This window comes from Macaca mulatta, chromosome 9, assembly GCF_049350105.2.
Source record: "Macaca mulatta isolate MMU2019108-1 chromosome 9, T2T-MMU8v2.0, whole genome shotgun sequence".
NCBI classification, from domain to species: domain Eukaryota; kingdom Metazoa; phylum Chordata; class Mammalia; order Primates; family Cercopithecidae; genus Macaca; species Macaca mulatta.
The window spans coordinates 29,358,737-29,381,893 of NC_133414.1; the positions used below are offsets into that span (position 1 = coordinate 29,358,737).

Sequence of the window (23,157 nt, forward strand, 5' to 3'; positions counted from 1 at the left end):
AATTTAAAATGTTTTTAAGTGTTAATAAAACAAAGTGTTAATAAGACAAAATCGATAATGTCAATTTTAAATGTTTTTAAGTGTTAATAAAACAAAATCTTTCACCCTGACTTTATGTGGGATAAAGTTATGCATTTTACATCTGCTAAACAATCAGCCACAATTTACATGTGCTGAGACCTTTTCCTGCACTATAGACTTCCTTAAGCATTTGAAAACTTGCATAGACCTTACACACTTTACTCAATCAATGTATACACACTGGACACCGATAAAAAGCAAGGCATACAGTAGATTCTGTGGACAACAGTAGATGATAAGTGGACTCGGATCTTAAGGAAAGTCACTGGTTAATTATGAGTCTGGGGCCAGAAAAACAAAAAACAAAGAGCAGTTTCAAATATGAGTCTGAAATCAAAAGTTAGATGGACATAAGCCCACCCTTTCCAGCATTGCTCTCCACCTAAAAGCTTGTCACAATGCTGCCACCAGGGTCAGTTAACGGATGGTGTGGTTCAGCGGGTGATACAAGCTACAGGACCACACTGCCCTCAGGTAGAGTCCCGTCTCTTCCCATCTGCTATGCCTTCACCTTGGTGATACTGGAAGGGAAAGCCAAGGGTGTAGTTAGATTTCATTTTAATTCTAAAAGTGTGCGTGTTCCCTCTCCTTCTTGGGCGGAATGAATGAGAACTGAGAACTCGTGCACAGTGCCTAGCACAGCGTCCAGGTACTTGACTGTTCACTGCCTTGCCTCTGTCTTCTTCCACCCTGAGGAGGTCACAGGTGGCTTTGAAAGAATAAGGTTTTACACCACAAAATGGAGAACATGCAGGTGTAAAGAGAAGTAGGGTGGGCATCCCAGGTGGAGGGAAAAGGATGAGCAAAGACGAAGAGGAGGCAGTGGGGGGCTGTGCTGTTCCTGCTCTAATGCCATTTCCAGGTCCCTGACCCTTGATAAAAACACCTGTTTCCAGGTGGTCATTCACTACCACCTTCAACCTTTCTCCATACTGCTGTCCAGTATCAATTCTCTGGCAACTTTCCCTTGTTCTGTAAGACAGCAACTCTCAATTCTCCCTCTTATAATAAATACGCCATAATATCCCATTTATATCCTGAAATGGAATTAATTGCTAATATAACTTACCAATATAATTCTCCCTTCCAAATTAATACATTGCCCTAACTAAAAATAACATATGAAAGCGAGAAAAAATAGTTTATAATAAAGCAATATGTATTTCAATATGTAAATGCTTGGCATGACTAGAGCAGAAAATCTAACCAAGTCAGAGGTTTGCGCCTACTTATAATAAATAAGTTTGGATTTAAAAGGTCAGGAGCTATTCTGCACAAGAAAGAACAGGAAAACAAAAGCCCAGCGGTACACATAAATCTAGGAATAAGAACTAGTGTTTGGATAGAAACCACAGATCAGACTTCCTTATGATAAGGAAAGAGGAAAACAACTAAGGATAGCATGTCAAGGCTATTGAAGTGAAGAAAACAACACAAATGACTTGGGTTTACCCAAGAGTAGTATATGGGGCCTGGCGCAGTGGCTCACACCTATAATCCCAACACTTTGGGAGACCGAGGTAGGCAAATCACTTGAGGTCAGGAGTTTGAGACCAGCCTGGCCAACATGGTGAAACCTTGTCTCTACTAAAAATACAAAACTGAGCTGGGTGTGTCAGCGGGCACCTGTGACAGGGTGAGACTCCGTCTCAAAAAAAAAATATGCAAATAGAGTGTCCCAGCCTGCCTTGTCCCTCAAGACAACTAGAAGTACAGGAAGGGATGCAAATTCACCACTTCCTTAGGAGATCTCAGCTCTGGAGTGATTCCTAGAGTGTGAGAGACTTTGCCAAGGGAGAGTCTAGCGTTTCCTTTCTTATTCTTAAAAACATTTCCTAACTACAAAAAAAAAAAAAAAATTTTAACTCTCTAGGGAAAAAAAACTAGGTATATTTGAATTCGCGGGAAAAAATATGCCATCTCTAATGTGATAGCCTTAAATTTTGACTATATTTGATTTTGGGCCTAGGTTATAACTTTATAATCTAACCCTTACAAGCATCCTCACATACCCATGTAGGGTGCCAAGAACATTCAGCGGCAAATGACTTTATTTGGAAAATTTTCCCTAAATTACGTTATTCTCGGTCATCGTCTTCAAAGGTAGAAGTATCCTTCAAAGAAAGGTTAAAAATAAAGACATAATTTCAATCATTCTTACTGCAAAATTGTCCAGTGGGCCTACAAACAGCATTTTTGCAGTCAGGCCCTTGGATCCATTCTGCCATTCCCGCTGGAGAAGCTCTAGAGTCTCCCCTGGACTTTAAAAGACCACAGCTCAGACGCACCGTTCCGTCCTGTATCCTCCTTCTAGGGTTAGGCCTAAGTTCACTACATTTTTAGTTGGCTGGTTGGTATTTGGAATACAAAATCTACTTACATTCCAAGCAATTTAGGGATGCAAACCGAGTTAGGTTTATTCGTATGCCTCTGCAATAGGATAGTTTCATTTACCCCTTCAATAAAGAAATTTCTATCACAATTGGTGAAATACACTTACATGTGCATATATAAGTAGATGGCTCTGTAGCTCATTTCCAGCTGAGCTTGCTAATGATAAAGCGCAGAAGAGAACAGAATCTAAACAGCTCGTCTTTAAACCACAGACAACAAACTGTGGCATAAGGATGATGAGGACATAGTGAGTTCTTTTCACATGACAGGCATGTGTGACACGGTTCACATACACTGTTACTCATCCTCAAAACATCCCTGCAAGAAAGGTATCATTATCCTCATTTCACAGATGAGAACACTGAGACAATGAAAGGTGAGGTAATTTCCCAAAGGTCACACATCTGGCATGTGGCTTAGCTGGTATTCAAAAGCCTGTCTGTCTAACTCGAAAGTCTGCATTCTTTCCACTCTACCGATGATCTTATCAAAAGAATATGCCGGTAAAACATGAACTCGGGTAGCTGTTGCTCTGCTGTCTGTTTACGGTTGTGAATTGGAACTTCACGGACTCTCTCATCCCCAGTCCATGCAATCCGCACTTTGTGATGACTAATTATGCTCCTGGAACAGGCAGAGACACAGGCTACAAAAAGTGGCACACGTCAAATCTGGTCATCTCAAAGCTCTCCGTGCAGAATCTCTGAGAAGTCTAATATAAACTGAATGAGGATGATGTGCAGAACAGGCCTGGACCACAGACACTGGGCGCATCTGTTAGGATTCTCAATTCAGGACTGAGGAAAATCAAACACAAAGATGGTATATATAAGTAAAAGCCAAAAGGCACATTAAAAATGATTTTGTAGCTTATTAACCTGGAATTCAGGCAGTGAACTAAAGTTGGTGTGTCTCCTAGCTTTGAAAAGAAAATACAAGAATGTTTATAGCCAAACCAGAAATGTAAGTAAGTAAGTATCTGCTTCATTTAAAAAATATTTCACAAGAATTTATAAAACCATGTTGGAAAGGAAGAATAAAGCTGTGTGTATCAATTTGTATTGGGTGAAGATCCTGGGAAAAAAGTGTGTCAATTGGATAATTAAGATAATTAGAAAAGCATAATACTATTTCAAATTCCTTTTTATGCATTTAATTAGTAACTCCTTATTGAAAGCAGGCAAATGTGTTGTATGGTTTTATAAAAGGTTCATTCATTTTAACTAAAGTAATGTAGCCCATTTAAAGTGTCGATAAAATGTTAATAAAGTTTCTATTTAAGATTGTACATTTAAGAAAAGTCATTGTTAACTACATGCAAAGATTCTTTTATGTTTATCTTAAAAAGGTTAAAAAAACTATAGCAAATTCTCAGCTTTAATTTACATGGAAGAAGGTAGACATATATGACACCTTTTCCTCAAATGATCTTGAAATTGGTTAACATTATTGCCTCAGTTCATGTAATGTAATTATGAGATGTAGGGTATTTTCATTCTGTTCTGTTTCAGATTTTCTTTTTATTCCCCAAATATGTTTGTTTATGATTTGTAACAAATGTTTATGTATAAAAAACAAAAAGTGTATTTTGATTAGAATGCTGGCACAGTATACTTTCAAAATTAATTCATAGTTGATGCATACAAGTTTTTCATTCTGTCAACATGGTCCCCCCAAATAATCTACTTTTTGAATCTGATACAGACATATACCACTAAAAAAACAAAAAAACAAGCCAGGTGCAGCAGTTTGCACCTGTAATCCCAGTTACTTGGGAGGCTGAGACAGGAAGATCACTTGAGACTAGGAGTTTGAGTCCAGCCTGGGCAACATAGCAAGATCCTCTCTAAAAAACAAAACAAAAACAAACAAACAAAAAATAAAACAAAGCTAAACGAGTAGAAAAAGATTTGAGGCAATAACATCAGTGCCTAGAAGAGCACCCAAAACCATACAAGCACTGAAAGAATGATTTGAAATACGAGGTATGATGTTCTTATACTGACAAAAAAAAAAAAAAAAAAAAAAACTGTTAATGGCCATGCCCTCAGGCACTGTGTTTTGAACCTTCAACTCTTTACTTATTCATGTGCTAGTGCGCATTCTGTGCGAATGAATAAACATTTACTTGAACAGCAATATGTATTACTATTGTGAAAATAATTACTGAAATCAATGAAATGTGGTATATATGTATATTTTAAATGACAGTCATAAAGAATAAGCATATGGATGGGCGTAATCCTATCACTCAGGGAGGCCAAAGCGGGCGGATCACCTGAGGTCAGGAGTTCCAGACCAGGCTGGCCAACATGGTGAAACTCCATCTCTACCAAAAATTTTAAAATTAGCCAGGTATGGTAGGGGGTGCCTGTAATCTCAGCAGGAGAATGGCTCAAACCCAGGAGGCAGAGGTTGCGGTGAGCCAAGATTGCACCACTGCACTCCAGCCTGGGCGACAGAGCAAGACTCCATTTAGGAAAAAAAAAAAAAAAAAAAGAGAGAGAGAGAGAGAGAATAACCATAAAATATTTTTTATTCTAAATGTCCAACATAAAATTTAAGTATAATTTTTCTTAAGGCTGATGACTATCAAATTGGTTTTAATAATTTAAATACAGATGGGTGATACCTTAAACATGAAAAGACAATCTGCTGAAAATGAATGTTCATGATAGGTGAGAGAAGAAGAGAGAAACAGGTAGGTGGAGATTAACCAAATTAGTTTCAACACACTACATATTCACGTAACAGTCATACTGCATTAATGATAAAAGCCATTCTTATTTGGATTGATGTCTAATATTTGGATTAATGTCAAATATTAAATTAGATATTGGAGAGACATGTGTTGTTCTGATCAAGTACTGTTCACTTTTGCTACTGATCTTTGTACATATGGCACAAACATTAAAACGGCAGATCATGGCTGGGCGCGGTGGCCTACACCTGTAATCCTAGCACTTTGGGAGGCCAAGGTGGGCAGACTGCCTGAGCTCAGGAGTTCGAGACCAGCCTGGGAAACATGCTGAAACCCTGTCTCTACTGAAATACAAAATATTACCCAGGTGGGGTGGCGTGTGCCTGTAGTCCCAGCTACTTGGGAGGCTGAGGTAGGAGAATTGCTTGAACTCAGGAGGCGGAGGTTGCAGTGAGCCGAGATCACGCCACTGCACTCCAGCCTGAGTGACAGAGGGAGACTCCATCTCCATAAAAAATAAATAATAAAATAAAATAAAATGGCATATCATGAGGTAAGTACAAAATGGAGACCGCTTTTACCTCTGGTGTACCTGTACTGCTTCACAGGAAAGTTATTTCCACAGTTCCCCTCAAACATTTTGATGCTATTGCCTACATTTGTTACTCTTACTACCCCGATAAAAATATCAGAATTACTGGAGTCTGCAATAAGATCCAAATCGCTTTTTGTTAACTGAAAAAAACACATTTATTCAGTTGATTTACTGCAAGACGAATCCAAGGAAATCTTTAGGTATTTGTGGCATCAGACACCTGTTATGAAAGGATATCTATTTATCACATTGTAGTACCACTATTTTGTTGTTCTAAGCATAAAATGAAAAAAAAAAAAACATGCTATTATATTTGGCCCATAATCTTAGAATGATATTAGTGATCTGGATTTTTGTGTTTGAGAGTGACAAATCTGTCTATAAAACTAAAGTTCACTTGGAATCGAACTATATAAAAAGTACAGCAACTTAGAAGTTTGTAACAAGCTCTGACTTGGGTTCAGATTTCCTTTCTTCTGTGCTTTTATAATAGGAGAAAAGTATTATTAATAAAGCATCGATTTATATGAGAGAGAAAGAGAAAGAAAGTGAAAAAGAGGAAGGAAGGAAGGAAGGAAGGAAGGAAGGAAGGAAGGAAGGAAGGAAGGAAGGAAGGAAGGAAGGGAACGGAAGGGAAGGGAAGGGAAGGCAAGGGAAGGGAAGGGAAGGGAAAGGAAAGGAAGGGAAGGGAAGGGAGGAGGGGAGGGGAGGGGAGGGGAGGAAAGGAAAGGAAAGGAAAGCAAAGGAAAGCAAAGGAAAGCAAAGGAAAGCAAAGGAAAGGAAAGGAAAGAAGGAAGGAAAACAAAAGAAAAGAAAAAAGGAGTGGGAAGCTTATTGAAACAGCACCATTTTTTTCCCACGCAACTATTTACCCTATGCTTATATAGACTGACTAAAATACTCATCTCACTCTACTTCAAAACTATGACAAGAGTGCAATAAAAATAAGAGGTCAAAATAAAATCATCCCTGAGTGTTCTGTAGCTAAGTAGAAGGGGGCATGGGGAACTACCTTACTTCAAAGCTTGCTCAGAATGGGGCCACCAAGATCCCAATTCAAAATCTATCCTGTCTGTGTCCCCAGCTGTCCATCCCCTTATCCCATTCCACTCTCCTTTCTTCCATAGACGTATCACCTTCTAACAACTATACAAGGGATTTTATTATTTATTACTAATTTATTATAAATATGGTTTTGGTCCATCTTCTCCCATTAGAACATAAATGGCACAAAAGCAAAAATGTCTGTGTGCTCAGAACGGTGCCTGGCATAGCTGGTATACCGTAAAACTCAGTTGAATGAACAGATTTGTGATTTATGCCCAGAAATGAAGTCGGAAAATAAATATTTAAGATTGATCAACGGCATAAAAAGCCAACTGTGATTCCAATAAAGATCACATTTACCTTTTACATACAAGGGTTATAATTTTAAATCCATCACATTCTCATGAATTTCATTATGACTTTCGGTTTTACAGTTATCTATATAAAATCCTCCAGAGCCAACTCTCATTCCTACAAGCCTTCCATCAAAGTGCAACAAAAGATATGAGAATTCTAATAAACACACTAACACATTTAGTTTCAAGCACTTACTTTTCGTTCTGCTTTATGTGGGAGGCTTTGTGTTATGCCACAGTTTTATGGAAAAATAATGACAGTCTTATAATAAATGCCTGTTTATTCAAATTACCTCTACAAGCAGTCTTTGGGCAGCATATAAGATTTAGCACAAAGGAGGGCAGAACAGTGCTGAAATGCTCAAGCTAAAAATGTGAAATATACAGAAAGATTTATTATTAGTTTCTCTTGTACCTCCTAGCCAGACAGAACAAGTCGCGAACTGTCTGAATATCCACAAGATGAATTTTTGCTCTTGTTTTGGCTTAAACCATGAAGTGTTTTAGTTGCTTTTTAACACCCAAGTCTTCTCCCTGCTCCCTCCCTCACCCATGCACACATTATTTGACTTTATTACTTTACTTTTCAAAAAGTTGGGTTTCACTGAAGATAAGACTTGTCATGTAGGAAAATGTACTAAAAGCCTGACACTTGGTTTCAACTTACTTTCTAGAAAATACTTTTAAATGCAGAAGGAAATTTAACAGAAACTGTCATTGAGATGTTTTGGTGGCTAAAATGAGGCTTAAGAATAATACATTTTCAAAATGAAGACAAAATTAAATACTTCTGATCACAGCTTGAAGTCCTCTATTGTTGTATTTTTGCCATGGTAACAACTTGGTCTATTATTATTTCTTGATCATTAAACACAAGAATAAAACCCATATAGCATTACGATAATATAGAAAAATAATATTTTGTATTTCCTCAACAATATTTATGAAACAATTTCAAAGCAAGAGTCACTTTTCCCAAAGGCTTTGAAAACACTGGGTAAAAAATTATTATTATTATTATTATTATTATTATTATTATTTGAGACAGTCTTGCTCTGTCACTCAGTGGCACAATCTCGGCTCACTGCAACCTCCAACTCCCAGGTTCAAGTGACTCTCCTGCCTCAGACTCCTAAGTACCTGAGACTACAGGTGCCTGCCACCACATCCGGCTAATTTTTGTATTTTTAGTAGAGACGGGGGTTTCACCATGTTGGCCAGGCTGGTCTTGAACTCCTGACCTCAGGTGATCTACCCGCCTCAGCCTGCCAAAAAGTGCTGAGATTACAGGTGTGAGCCACTGCACCCAGCCAAAAATTATTTCCAAGAAGGACTATAACACTTACACTCTTTCCATCTTCCTATACATATACACATTGTAGGAGCCAAGGAAATAAATTCCTATGTATACAATGTTTTTATAATCATAAACTAAACAGTAAACAGTTAATTCAGGAATAACCCAGAATTTCCAAAATTTGTGTTCATGGCTTCATTACCTATTTTAGATTATAAACTTCTAGATAATCTAGTAAGTGTTTTGAACACTGAGGTACAAACCAGCAGAAGCCTACTGATATTTGTACATTTCATGTTTATCTTATTATTATGTTTAGTTAATAGGTAAGTCCTCCTCCTCCTCCTTCTTCTCCTTCTCCTCCTCCCTCCTTCCTCCTCCTTCCTTGTCCTTCCTCCTCCTCCTCCTTCTTTTGGACTCTGTTGCCCAGCCCAGAATATGCAGTGGTATAACCATAGCTCACTGTAATCTCTAACTCACAGACTCAAGCAATCCTCACATCTCAGCTTCCTAAGCAACTGGGACTACAGGCACACACCACCATGCCTGGCTTATTTTACTTTACTTTATTTTATTTTTATTTTTTGTAAAGATGGAGTCTCACTATGTTGCCCAGACTGGTCTTGAACTCGTGGCCTCCAGCACTCCTCCTGCCTCAGCCTCCCAAAGCGCTGGGAATTCAGGTGTGAGCCACTGCACCCAGTCTCTTTTTTTATTTTTACAGATGAGGTTTCACTATGCCTGGGCTGGTCTTTAACTCCTGGGCTCAAGTGATCCTCCTGCCTCAGTCTCCTGAGCAGCTGAGACCACAGGCATGCACCACTATGCTGGGCAATAAATATTTCTTATTAAAACCATACTAGGTGCCAGGAATTGGCCTACGTCTTTGCACAGATTATTTTGTTTAACCCTCAAAACAAACCTAGAAAGTAGGTGTTTTTATTATCTTAAATTTTCAGATGAATAACTGAAGCCCAGAGAAAATTTGAATTGTTCCCATGTCGTGTGACTACCAAAGGGCGTCACAGGACTGGAAGGCAGCCATCTTGTCCCAGAGGCCCATCTCTCATCTTCTACACTATCCTGCCTCACAGGATATAAAGAGATGGGGATTTCTCCACGTAACAGGCTCTACACTTCTGATACTTCCAATGTGCCATACACATAAGCTGAAAGGGTTTCTGAGCGAGGAACACACAGAAAAAGCAAATAATAGGGAATACTTCTGAAGGACAGTTACATAAAACTGCTTTGGCTGCCACCAGATCCCACTGTGCAGCGTTGTGCTGTACGCAGGCCACAGTGGGTAGAGGTGGAATGTTCTGATAACGACACCAGGGGGCTGAAATGTCCAAGCCTCCACCTGCACAGGCATTCTTGATTCTGGAAAGTCTCTAGATCTTTTCTTCAGTAGAACTATTACTAAGAAGTTTGCATTAATATACCATGCTTACATGACTTTCTTCCTCTTTTTTTTTTTTTTTTTTTTGAGATGGAGCTTCGCTCTTGTTCCCCAACCTGGAGTACACTGGTGTGATCTCAGCTCACTGCAACCTCTGCCTCCCAGGTTCAAGCGAGTCTCCTGCCTCAGTCTCCTGAGTAGCTGGGATTACAGGCGCCCGACACTACACCTGGCTAATTTTTGTATTTTTAGTAGAGACATGGTTTCACCATGTTGGCCAGGCTGGTCTCGAATTCCTGACCTCAAGTGATCCGCCTGCCTTGGCCTCCCAGAGTGCTAGGATTACAGGCTTCAGCCACTGCACCGGGCCCTCCCTCTATTTTTCATATAGAGACACAGGAAATACCATTTGCCTGAAGAGAAAATGTGGTCTAACATGACAAGAAGAATATAATGAATATTCTCCATTAAGTCTGTTCTGTTATAATCCAATTGTTACAGATTTAAGAAATACTGCCTTATACCAGCAATAGATCCAAAATAGGAAAAGAACATGTTGGGGCTAAAGAGTTTCAGATAAAGTTAATTTTCCTAGAGGAATTTCAGACTAAAGGCTAATAATCATAACAAATCTGTTGATCAAAACAGACAAACCAAAACCTGAAATATCGCCGAGTAAATCCTGAACAGGAGAAAGATTAAGAAGAAATCAAAAGTTTCTAGGCCATCATTATAAGGCATACACGAGAAAGCACAAAACTGAAATACAATGCCAAGAAAAGTAGAAAATCAAAATAAATGGCAGCCAATTCACAATCACTAACCAAAGAAGGCAATGGCAACTGAACCCCTTCAAACAGAGCAACAAGGCTTCTCCCTATGTGCACAGCACCAGACCTCACAGCATCTGCATCTGAACCACCAGCAGTAGGCGAAAAGCAAAATGCACCCTAATTAATCAGGCCAGCAGCAACAGCATCACCTGGGAGCTTGTTAGAAATGCAGGCTCTCTGGCCCCACCCCAGGCTACCAGATCAGAAACTGCATCTTAACAAGACCCCAGGTGACCAGGATGCATGTGAAATCTGACAAGCCCTGGAATAGGGTCTGGAGGTCAGAGGGGAAGGGCAGGAGCTCCTCCCTCTGTATATTCTCCAAGACTACCTCTATCTATGGCAATCAAAAAACTATTGAGAGACAGTCTCTGAACTCTGAAGGCAGTAGACCAATCATGAACATAACCTTTCCTGGTAAGTGGAAGACTTATCCCCAAGTTGACCACGGGAAATATGAACAAATTTGAGAGTCAAAGACCAGGAAAATCAGCACCCCCTTTGTTGAAAAATTTTAAGGAGCAAGACAGTGAAATCGTAATGACAGGTGCAGTAAGGAACCCTGCCTGGACAGTGTGCAGAATTACTGTGTAGGGAAGAGCGAGGTGAACCCACCAAGCCTGCTGAACTGACCTCAGGAGACCTACATTGGAAACTCGAGTCATAGACGTGGGCAGGATTCAAGTGAACATAAACGCTTTCACTAGACTCACATCTAAACTTTCACAAAGTAAGAAGGTATCTCTCAGGAAAATGAATGACCAGTCCTTAAAGAGATTTAAAAAAAAAAAAAAAAAAAAGTAAGATATTTAGATCCAGCACAGAGTGTCAAGTACTGCCCTAATTTTAAGATTGGAAGCCATATTCCACAGTAAGATACGAAGCAGGGTTCTGGTGTCCACCCGCTAGGATCTGAATCAGCTCTGTAACTTAACAGCTGCAGAATCTTAGACAAGTTACCTACTTCTTTCTGTGCTTCAATTTCTTCATCTGTACAACAGGGAATAATAAAAATATTTACCATATAGTCACGACGAGGACTGAAGGAAATGATACATGCACAGCCCTTAGTTACTGTTATTACATAGCATGGAGGAAGGACAGGACTCTCTTAAAAACAAGTTAAAATTTAAAAACTTGCTTGAGACTATTTGAAAGGAGTTGGGAACAGCAGAGGGTAATGAAACATGGCAGTTAGATCTTCGTAGCAGAGAAACCTAAGAAGTTCACACAGATATTTTAGTTGTCACTGAAGCAATGCAATTAATTATTTACTTAAGGCCTGGAAATCTCTAGAGAATGAGGAAACACTCATTGGCAGAAGCACATATCAAAGGAAATATAAATGTTCTCTGACTGTGCCACTTGGGAGCATCAGCATTTAGCATCTCCAGTTTAGGACTATGTCAAGGGTAATACCCCTGTTGGAAGACAAAGGGGAAATCTCTGAGAATCAGGAATCAAACTTAAGGAATTTCAAACAGGAGACAGAAACAGCAGTCATTGCAATAGAATTGATATCACAGGGCTAGAAAAAAAAGGCTTTAGGATTCTGCTGGGAATGAAAAAATAAAGTGAGAAAAGGGAGGGGACCAACCCAAATGCCCATCACTGACAGACTGGATAAAGACAATGTGGCACATATACACCATGGAATACAGCCATAAATGTGGCACATATACACGATGGAATACAGCCATAAAAAACGATGAGTTCATGTCCTTTGCAGGGACATGGATGAAGCTGGAAACCATCATTCTCAGCAAACTAACACAGGAAGAGAAAACCAAACACTGCATGTTCTCACTCGTAAGTGGGAGTTGAACAATGAGAACACATGGACACAGAGAGGGGAACATCACACACCAGGGCCTATGTGGTGGGGCAAGGGGAAGGAGAGCATTAGGACAAATACCTAATCCATGCAGGGCTTAAAACCTAGATGACGGGTTGACGGGTGCAGCAAACCACCATATGGCACATGTATACCTATGTAAAAAACCTGCATGTTCTGTACATGTATCCCAGAATTTAAAGGAAAAGAAAGGAAAGGAAAGGAAAGGAAGAAAGAAAGAAAGAAGAGAAAACAAAAAAAGAAAAAATTAAAGCAAAGCACTTGGCCCCAAAACAGAGTCCACACTCAATTCAGAATTTGAGTACCAAGAACCCAAAGGCCAAAGGGGAAACAGGGCAACTGAAGTGCGTACAATTAAATTAATCTCTTTACTGATGATTTTGGCCAGATGAATTTTAGTTCTATCAATTATCACAGATCTGGACAATTAGCATTCAAAGAGAGGAGAAGCAAAAATACATCAGGTCATTCTATGATTTTTGGCTGACGATGGAATGTGGTCATATATAATTCTGGGAGCACTATTTTGCCTCAAAAGGTAGCTGGAATGATGCTGTGATATTCTTTTGTCCCGATGACCCTTTCAACTGCTGACCAGTAGGGCTGGGGTTCCATTACACAGTTTTGAGGAGGTTGATTAAGGCACACCCATGAAGAAAGGCCAAGTTGTGTCAGAGGAGTTTAAAGCTTCAGAGAGTTCTAGACCCATGATGGTGGGGAAAGCCCATCAGAGCCTATTCCCCGCTGAATACAGCCCAAAACTCTGGACAGTGCACAAAAGGCAACAACCTGGGGACTCTGACGGCAAAAACAAAACCAGGCAGATTGTAGATGGAGTCAAATCTGGAGAGGTGGCCTCCAAGATAATGAAGTTTCCCATTTTATTTTTCCCTCTTGCTATAGTCTCAATGTTTGTCCCCCCAAATTACGTGTTGAAATTTGATCCCAGCATTGGAAGTGGGGCCCAAGGAGAGATGTTTGGGTCATAAGAGCAGATCCTTCATGAATAGATTAATGCCCTCCCTGGGGTGAGGCAATGAGTGAGTTTTCACTCTATTCATCCCCCAAGAAAGCTGGTTGTTAAGAAGAGCCTGACATCCCACCACTCCTGCTCCCTCTATCTCCATGTGATCTCTGCACACACAGGCTTCCCTTTGCCTTCTACCACAAGTCAAAGCAGCGTGAGACCCTCACCAGATGCCCAGACTTCCAGCTATTAGAATCGTGAGCCGAACAAATCATTTTTCTTTATGAATTACCCAATCTCAGGTATTCTTTTACAGCAACACACAACAGACTAATACATGTCTTGTCTTTTCTTTTTTTTTTTTTTTTATTAGAGAATCTTGCTCTGTTGCCCAGGCTGGAGTACCACTGTGCAATCTCAGCTCACTGCAACTTCCGCCTCCCAGGTTCAAGAAATTCTTGTGCCTCAACTTCCCAAGTAGCTGGGACTACAGGTGCCTGCCACTACACTTGACTAATTTTTATATTATTAGTAGAGACAGGGTCTTGCCATGTTGGGCAGGCTGGTCTTGAACTCCTGACCTCAGGTAATTCTCCTGGCTGAGCCTCCCAAAGCGCTGGGATTATAGGCATTAGCCACTGCGCCCAGCCTCAGTGCCATTTTATTACATGTCTCTCCCCTTGGCTGAGGAGAAGAGGCAACAGGCACAGAAAAGTTGTTGCTGTGATCTGTGCTGGTGAAGGAGGCGGCACAGAAGGGACAGTGGGGTGGGAGAGGAGCAGGAGGTCTCAGGTAGCCCCAGTGAGCTGGGAAAGGCATGTTCTCTCATTGGCACACCTCTATAAGGATGAGAAGCAGGGCACTGCAAGCTCTAAATAAATTCTTCCTCCTCCCCCGTGAGGAGGCTCAGTATAAATGGATTAGGAGATGTGGACATCATTAATAAAGGAAATTTTGAATTTCTTTTGAAGTATGTGAATATGTGTTTCAAAATAACACACACAATCTTAATATGTAATGATGCTAGTGTTCATTTCCAGGACCTACAGACATGAGAAACTGCATCATTTCCCATGAGTCACCCACCACCTCTCAATGAACAGCATGGGTTGTAACCTTTCAAAGGACTCCATATTACTAAGTCAGGGTAATTCTCAGCTTCTCCATTGATTCTCATTTCCATAAGTATTATCACGAGTTTATAAAAGAACAATTAACAACAGTGATATGGTTTGGCTCTGTGTCCCCACCCAAATCTCATGTTGAACTGTAATTCTCAATGTTGGCGGAGGGACCTGGTGGGAGGTAGCCAGATCAAAGAGGTGGATTTCCCCCATGCTGTTCCCATAATAATGAGTTTTCACGCGATCTGATGGTTTAAAAGCGTGTGGCACATCCCCGTCGCTCTCACTCTCTCTCCCCTGCTGTCATGTGAAACCCACACCTGTTTTCCCTTCACCGTCTGTCACGATTGTTAAGTTTCCTGAGGGCTCCCAGTCATGCTTCCTGTATAGCCTGTGGAACTGTGAGTCAATTAAACCTCTTTTCTTCATAAATTACCCAGTCTCATGTAATTATAGCAGTGTGAGAATGTACTGATACACCATGCTCTTCTACTCCAAAACTTTTCTAAAATCATTGGCTTTGATCCTGGAAGTTTAAATATCTCTCACTACGTTTTTAAAGAAGTGCACTGAGGATGAAATGAAGACACATGGAGCTTGTGGCTGCTCACACCTGTGAAGGGTGCACAAGATAGATGCTAGGATGCAAATCTGAGTCAAGGCAACTGATGTTTGTGAAAATACCCAAATTCCTTTATTAACTACCTTTTTATTTTGAGACGGAGTCTCGCTCTGTCACCCAGGATACGGAGTGCAGTGGTGCAATCTTGGCTCACTGCAACCTCCACCTCCCAGGTTCAAGTGATTCTCCTGCCTCAGCCTCCCGAGTACCTGAGACTACAGGACTGTGCCACCATGCCCGGCTAATTTTTGTATTTTTGTAGAGATGGGGCTTCACCATGTAGAGATGGGGCTTCACTATGTTGGCCAAGCTGTTCTCAAACTCCTGACCTCAAGTGATCCTCCTGCCTCGGCCTCCCAAAGTACTGGGATTAAAGGTGTGAGCCACTGCATCCAGCCAATTATCAACTTTAAAGCGACTCTGCTGACTCTCTAGCTTGAAACATCCTAGAACTCTGCTGTAATCCTTTATTTTGCTGAAGGTCTCAATGCCATCTGAAGCTTGTCCCATGCTGCTGCCTCAAAATGCTTTGAAACGAGCTTGCATTGTGTTCAAAAATATTCATTTCTATTATTTAATTGCCCTGATGTACGCTTCATATATTACAACAGTGTTTGCTATCCCCACTTGACAAACGTTCCACTAAAATGACAGTACCATTCTTCAGAGATGTCTTAAAAGTCTCTGCAAGTCAATTAAGTACAAAAAACTGAAGATTTTGTTTCAGAGACAAGACAAAAGTGTTCAAGAGGAGGAGATTTTTAGCTTGAAAACTTCAAGTACGATTCACTTTGAAGAGAAATTCTTACTAGCTCATTTATTTCCTCAGAATTACACACAGAAACAAGCACTTACCAACCAAGACAACGAGTCTGTATTTCTCATTAGTTTGTCGCCGATACGGTGTCACTTCTTCGTACGTGGGCACGTCAGCGGTGTCGTACTGATCACTCTTCTTGCATTCATACATGGATTTATTTGTTTTCTTATCTTTTCTACTAAGACGAAAACTTCTTCTAAAACCAGCTGCAAATATCAAAATAAATATATTTTTAGTTAACATGAACCAAAAATGAAACCCTCAAAAAACAAAAATAAAAAACCCTTAGAGTTGGGTTGGATTTTATTTATGATAATATTGGTTTATTAAAGTAAAACCCTAATGTTTTAGAGACAGGGTCTCACTCTGTTGCCCAAGCTGGAGAGCAGTGGCGCCATCATAGCTCACTGCAGTGTTGAACTCCTAGGCTCCAGCAATCCTCCTGCCTCAGACTCCCAGGCAGCTGGGACTACAGGCACACGTCGCCATGCCCGGCTAATTTTTAAAATATTTTGTAGAGACAGGGTCTTGCTATGTTGCCTAGGCTGGTCTTGAATTCCTGGCCTCAAGCAATCCCCCCACTTTAGCTTCCCAAAGTGTTGGGATTACAGGCATGAGCCACTGTGCCTGGCCTATTTCATCATAATATTGTCAGAAGTGTATTCAGTCAGAAAAAAATAATAGTACACAATTTTATTGAAACAATAACCTATAATAGAATTAATATTTATTTATGTAGTTATAATAATATAAATTTTATTTGGTTTAAACAATAGAGAGCTCTGTTGAAAAATCATTGAGTAAAATAACTATAATAAAGCAAAATAAGTCAGAAGTCATAATTTATCAAGAACTGATTGGTAAACACGTTTGATATGAAAAAGCTAAAAACACTGTAAAAGCATTTTAAATGTAAACAACAAGTTCTCTCATTCATGAACATTAACAAAGTTTCTATTACATCCTAAGCATAACCTAACAATGTACCCATGGCACAGGCAGCATCTATTGTTAAACAAGAAGAGAACTAAATTAGGGAGTGTGTCGTGTAGTGTATGCTTATGCGTCGGTCAGGCTGACAGAAGAAGGCTCACTCACTCAACAATTAGTTGGTCTTCAGCAAGTCAGTTAACTTTAACTGGACTCCAGGGGATGGAATAAATGATCAAGCCTCAGGTTCTCTTCTCTAATGGAAATTCTATGGTTTCATACTGTGACACATATGAAATTAAATAGAGCCAGGCGTGGTGGCTCATGCCTATAATCCCAGCACTTTGGGAAGCCAAGGAGGGCAGATCGCTTGAGCCCAGGAGTTGAAGACCAGCTGGGGCAACATGGAGAAACCCCATCTCTTACTAAAAATACAAAAAAATTAGCTAAGCCTGGTGGTGCACACCTATAATCTCAGCTACTCGGGAGGCTGAGACAGGAGAATCGCTTGAACTCAGGAGACAGAGTTTGTAGTGAGCCAAGATCGTACCACTGCACTCTAGGCTAGGTGAAAGAGTAAGACTCCATCTCAAAAACAAAACAAAAAACCCTTATATATATTTTATATCAGTTGCAAAGTTGGAAAGAAAATACAAGTACATTTTAAAGGTATAAAAATAAATTCTCTTCAAAAAGAATATTCATCAACTTTGATAAATAGGTAACTTTTTTTTTTTTTTTTGAGATGGAGTTTTCTCATCACCCAGGGTAGAGAGCAATGGCATAATCTCAGCTCACTGCAACCTCTGCCTCCTGGGTTCAAGTGATTCTCCTGCCTCAGCTTCCTGAGTAGCTGAGATTACAGGCACACGCCACCACACTTGGCTAACTTTTGTATTTTCAGTAGAGATGGGGTTTCAAAACTTTGGCCAGGCTCATCTCGAACTTCTGACCTCAGGTAATCCGCCCTTCTCAGCCTCCCAAACTGCTGAGATTACAGGCATGAGCCACCATGCCCAGCCATAGATATCTTTTTTATAAACAGAGGCATTTTGTAACAAAATGAAAAAAATGTAATAACTAATTTGTGTGGATTTTAGGGAATAGAGTCCGCTGTCTGCATCTGTGGGTTCCATCCATGTGGATTTAACCAATTATGGACTGAAATTTTTTTAACTGCATCTCTCTTGAACATGTATTGAATGTTATTTCATCTGTATTGAGACTTTTGTCCTTGTCATTATTCCCTAAACAATAGAGTATAACAACAATTTACATAGCATTTACAATGTATTAGGTATTACAAGTAATCTACAGGTGATTTAAAGTATACAGGAGGATGTGCATCGGTTACATACAAGCACATATTTTATATCAGGGGCTTGAGCATCTGCAGATTTTAGTATCCAAGGGGTCTTGGAACCAATCTCCCATGGATGTCACAGGATGATTGCATAAAGGACATGAATAATTGTTACCATTGGGCTTAAGAAATTAACAGGATTCAAAATAAAGGAAATGTGAAACAATTACCAATGACTAACAATGGCTTTATGTGACTCACCTTATGGATTCAGAGTTTAATAAAAATCAATCAAGATACTAAGGACAGAGTGACTCAAGTCCATCCGATAACATGTTTCTGTGGCCCTCTAAGAGTCACTCTGATTTTGAGAAGATAATTTGAATTGAGAGACAAGGTTGTTTATAAAGGATCTAAAACAAGGAAGACAGTTGCTCTAAAGCTCCTTTACAAAGGTAAAGAGGAGAAGAGAACAGGACAAGTTGTAAACACATGGTTGTCTTATAAGACAGAGATGACATCCAAGGGAAGCTAGAAGGTAAATGTGTCCCTCTGGCCCTAGGATGAGAAAAAGAGTTGGGATTCTAAAATCACATGTGCAGAGAGGATTCAAACTTCTATGAAAAGCGCCAGAGAAAAAGCTGTCTATTACTCTTTGTTCATCTTGTTTTCTAGGTTATAGGGAAAGTTTCATAGAATCCAGAAAAGGGACTTTTTTTTTTTTTTTTTTTTTTTTTAAGACAGGGTCTGTCTCTGTTGACCAGGCTGGAGTGCAGTGTCACGATCTTTGTTCTCTGAAACCTCTGCCTCCCAGGCTCAAGCCATCTTCCCACCTCAGCCCCCTGAGTAGCTGGGACCACAGGCATGCACATCTAGCTAATTATTATTATTATTATTATTATTATTATTTTGGTATAGATAAGGTTTCGCCATGTTGCCCAGGTTGGTCTTGAAGCCCTGAGCAAAAATGATCCACCCACCTCAACCTCCCAAAGTGCTCGGATTATAGGCATGAGACACCGAACCCAGCCATCTTCCTATCACAGACATCACACACCACACCAGAAGTAGCCAAGGTCCTCACAACTACCCCTCGTGCCTGAGCGCAGTGGTTCTCAGACAAGGTTCTCTTCCTAATTGCAGAGTTTAGTTATCCCAAACCACCCCCAGCACCTACTCTGTCCCTGGTGTGTGCTGGCCCAGACTGTAGCCCAGTATTAGGGGGGCTTCTGGTTTAGTACAAAGATGATACATGAGCTACTCTAACAACACGTTAGAATGCTGGTATTTCACAGCATTCTAACTTCATGTTTTCACAGCTCTTGCCTCATGAGAGGCAATTACAGGATAAGCAGGTAGAACTATAAATTCCTTTATAATTTTTCCTTGTACAGAGGGAGGCTTGCTGTCAAGTCACTACAAACTTTTGGCACAGGAATGGATATGACAAGAACATAAATGCTTCATCCACAGGAAATAACATCCAAAAGTAAAAACCTGACAAATTTCTGATGAGCTAAATCACAGCTAAACCTTGAATTTCAATGTACTTACCAATTTGAGTCTTTACGATTTACTTAAGTTTTTACTTTCCTTTTTTTTTTTCTTGAGACAGGGTCTCACTTCTGTGGCTCAGGCTGGAGTGCAGTGGTGCAAACTCAGCTCACTGCAGCCTCCGCCTCCCAGGTTCAAGCGATTCGCATGCCTCAGCCTCCTGAGTAGCTGGGACTACAGACGCCCGCCACCACACCCAGCTAAATTTTGTATTTTTTGTAGAGATGAGGTTCCTCCATGTTGGCCAGGCTGGTCTTGGACTGCTGACCTCAGGAGATCCACCCGCCTTGGCCTCCCAAAGTGCTGGGATTACAGGCGTGAGCCACCGCACCCAGCCAAGTTTTTACTTTCATCAAAAACACTGAGTTAGAGAGGAAAAGAGAGAAGATAATCAGATCTCTTAAGATGATGCTGCACGAGTGTCAAAGTTGGGAACCATGTTGCATAGATAGTTGGGTGATGTCAGTTGTGCAACGCTTGTTACAGAACAGGTGCTTGATAAACGTTTACTGAATGGAAGTAATTTTAAAAGGCAGCAACAAAAACCTTATTACCATTCCTGTTTCATCTGCTTCATGTAAATTTCAACAAAGAAAGCATGACACATTAGGCATTTTCTAAGAGTTAAAATTCTAAGAGGTGTCAAAGGCTAACGCTCTGCAAACAAGAAAGCCTTAGAGCTGGAAGAAACTATGAAGGTCATCTGAGCCTGCTCTTTGCCGGGCACAGACAGTGCCGCCATACACTGCACTTGTTCACATCAGTTTTTCTATAGCAACACCAATCAATTCACACAGGTTCTGAAGCTTTAGTGCCGTGAACACACAGGAATTCACACAGGTTCTGAAGCTTTAGTGCCTTGAACGATATTTTACAATGCAAAGGAGCAAAGGCAGTGAGGTCGCCACAGGGGTTCCGTGGGAGTAGCTGGTCACTGATTGTTACCAAGCAGAGGCTGGCAGAGTGATCCGGACCAGCACCTAGGCTCTGCTGACTTACTTCTCTACAAGGCTCATTTCCTCTACTTTAAAATACAGATTATAGTAGTATCTGCCTCACAAGGTGGTTAAGGATTAAATAATTCATGTAAAGCTTTCAGTCCCATCTGTGGCATATGGTAAGTGCTTTACATGTTAGCTACAGATTCATGCTACAATGCCGCCGACTACTTAAAAGAACCTTGAAGGCAGGAACTTGTATCCCCTGTAGTCCCACAGCACAGAGTCTAGCAAAAATTTAAAAAAGTGGGGTGAGGAGGGGGAGTTAAGAGGCTCACTAATAAGTTTCAAATTGACCAATAGTATAAAACAGACAAAATCTTAAAATTAAAGCCAGATTTAAATACGTTAAATATTCTAGATGCCTAAAGTACCTTATTAAGTATTAAGACATTTTAAATACAACAGAAATAGTCAGGTGTGGTGGCGCGTGCCTATAATCCCAGCTACTTGGGAGGCTGAGGCATGAGAATCACTTGAATCCAGTAGGTGGAGGTTACAGGAGCCAACATCCCGCCATTGCACTCCAGCCTGGGCAACAGAGCAAGACCTTGTCTCTAAATAAATAAATAAATAAGTTTAAAAAATACAATGGAAAGGTTTAGCATGTATTAATTATTTTTTCATTTGTCTTCATAGATTCTCTTTCTAGGGATATAGCTATTTGTTACGATATTTATATTTAAAGAAAGTATCCTTTCCTTTGGTCTTACTTTTTACTTACTCCCCTGATTCACAAATACATATTAATACTCTATATTTACATACACACACATCTGATATACATACGCACATATGCATATATATGCACAGACACATATATACATGTACATACATAGATATGTATACACATACACAGACAGGGTGAGAAGAAGGAAAAATTGCCAGCCCAGACAATCAATAAAATAGCCAGAACAAAAGATATAGCAAGAGTTATGAAATTCAGAGTATTTATTTGTGATGATTTTTCAGCCTGCCCCATACTCCTAAGGGCAATTTTTCTAGAATCTGCCCCCCATGGGTAGTCAGAGGTAACAGCACACTTAACACATCCTTCCAGGCAGTACAGAGGCTGTAATTTTCCAATTTCAGTAAAATAATGAGTGATGTGTCAGTACACCTTAGTTAAGTCTGAGCTTAAGGGAGAGTAATTCTGTGTCTGGAAAAGGGAGTTAATCATTTCTTGCCTTTAGATCTTACTTCTCATATTAAAAGGAAGACCAAAAAATGTGATCTTAAAGTACACAGAGGATTCTTTTAGATAAACGTGAACCTGTTTGATTTCAGTTCACTTTCAGTGCAAAAGTCTTAGCAAGAGCTGGCTTTAAAAAGGACGGAAAGGAAAGGGGTACATTAACAAGGAATTTAGAGTAAGGGAACAGCTTTACGTAAAAAATATTTTTCCTTACATTTCATGTTTTCGCAATTTGTAATTGGCTCAACATTTTTATGGACAGGCTTTTTCTAGGGAGCTTACCCACAGCTGCTAGAGATTTGTGTTTTTGAAAGGAACGGCACGTTTAGTTTATTACAATAGGAAAGTGACTTTCAGAGTTAAGACTGCAGCTGCAGGTCAGTCCCTAATCACAGACACTGCTTATCTAATATTTTCCAGTAGAAATAATTTATGACTTGTTCATTTATCATTTAATGTATAGCTTTGCTTAAAGTTAAAAATTTAACTGTAAAGGGAGAGATCTGAGTTGCTTGTTATTTGCTTCTTAGTTCAGTAAGACTGCAATAAACATCCCTTTATCCCATGTCACTGATGACTTTATTAGGGCAAATTGCTAGAAACTAGACAGATCCTGTCCAAATGCTTCTCAGATTGATTAATATCAATGTCCATTCCCACCAGCAGTATGTACAGTGGCCCATTTCACCATTCTCTCATCAAAGGACTTCTAATCTCTTCTTTAAAATCTTTAGTGATTTGACAAGTGAAAACTGTACATCGTTGTTATTTTAACTGTTAGTGGAGTTGACGGTATTTTTTTTCATGTTTATTACTCACTTGCATTTCTTACTTCTTCTGCAAATTGTTGGTTTATACATTTTGATCGCTTTGGGATTAGAGTCTTCATAAATACATAGACACGGGTCTCTTTTAATAAGGTCATAAGCGCTTTGTTTTGTTAAAAAGGCGTAAGGTTTTCTATTTTCCTTTTTAACTGTCATCATAAAGAAATTTAAACTGTTTATGTGTTTGAATTTATAAATATCTTTCCTTTGTGATTCCTTCCATTGTTTCTATAACTTTTCCATCTTAGTTCTGATA

General features: G+C 39.8%; 1 protein-coding gene across 4 annotated transcripts in view; it reads right to left on the bottom strand.

Moving 5' to 3' along the window:
- The window catches only part of MPP7 (MAGUK p55 scaffold protein 7), a 252,573-nt gene that overhangs the window by 19,522 nt on the left and 209,894 nt on the right, over positions 1-23,157 (bottom strand). For all 4 annotated transcript variants that reach the window (XM_077946073.1, XM_001105928.5, XM_077946074.1 and 1 more), the window contains one exon: positions 16,130-16,300. In XM_077946073.1, coding sequence (XP_077802199.1) covers positions 16,130-16,300 — 171 coding nt within the window. The remainder of the gene's footprint in view (positions 1-16,129; positions 16,301-23,157) is intronic.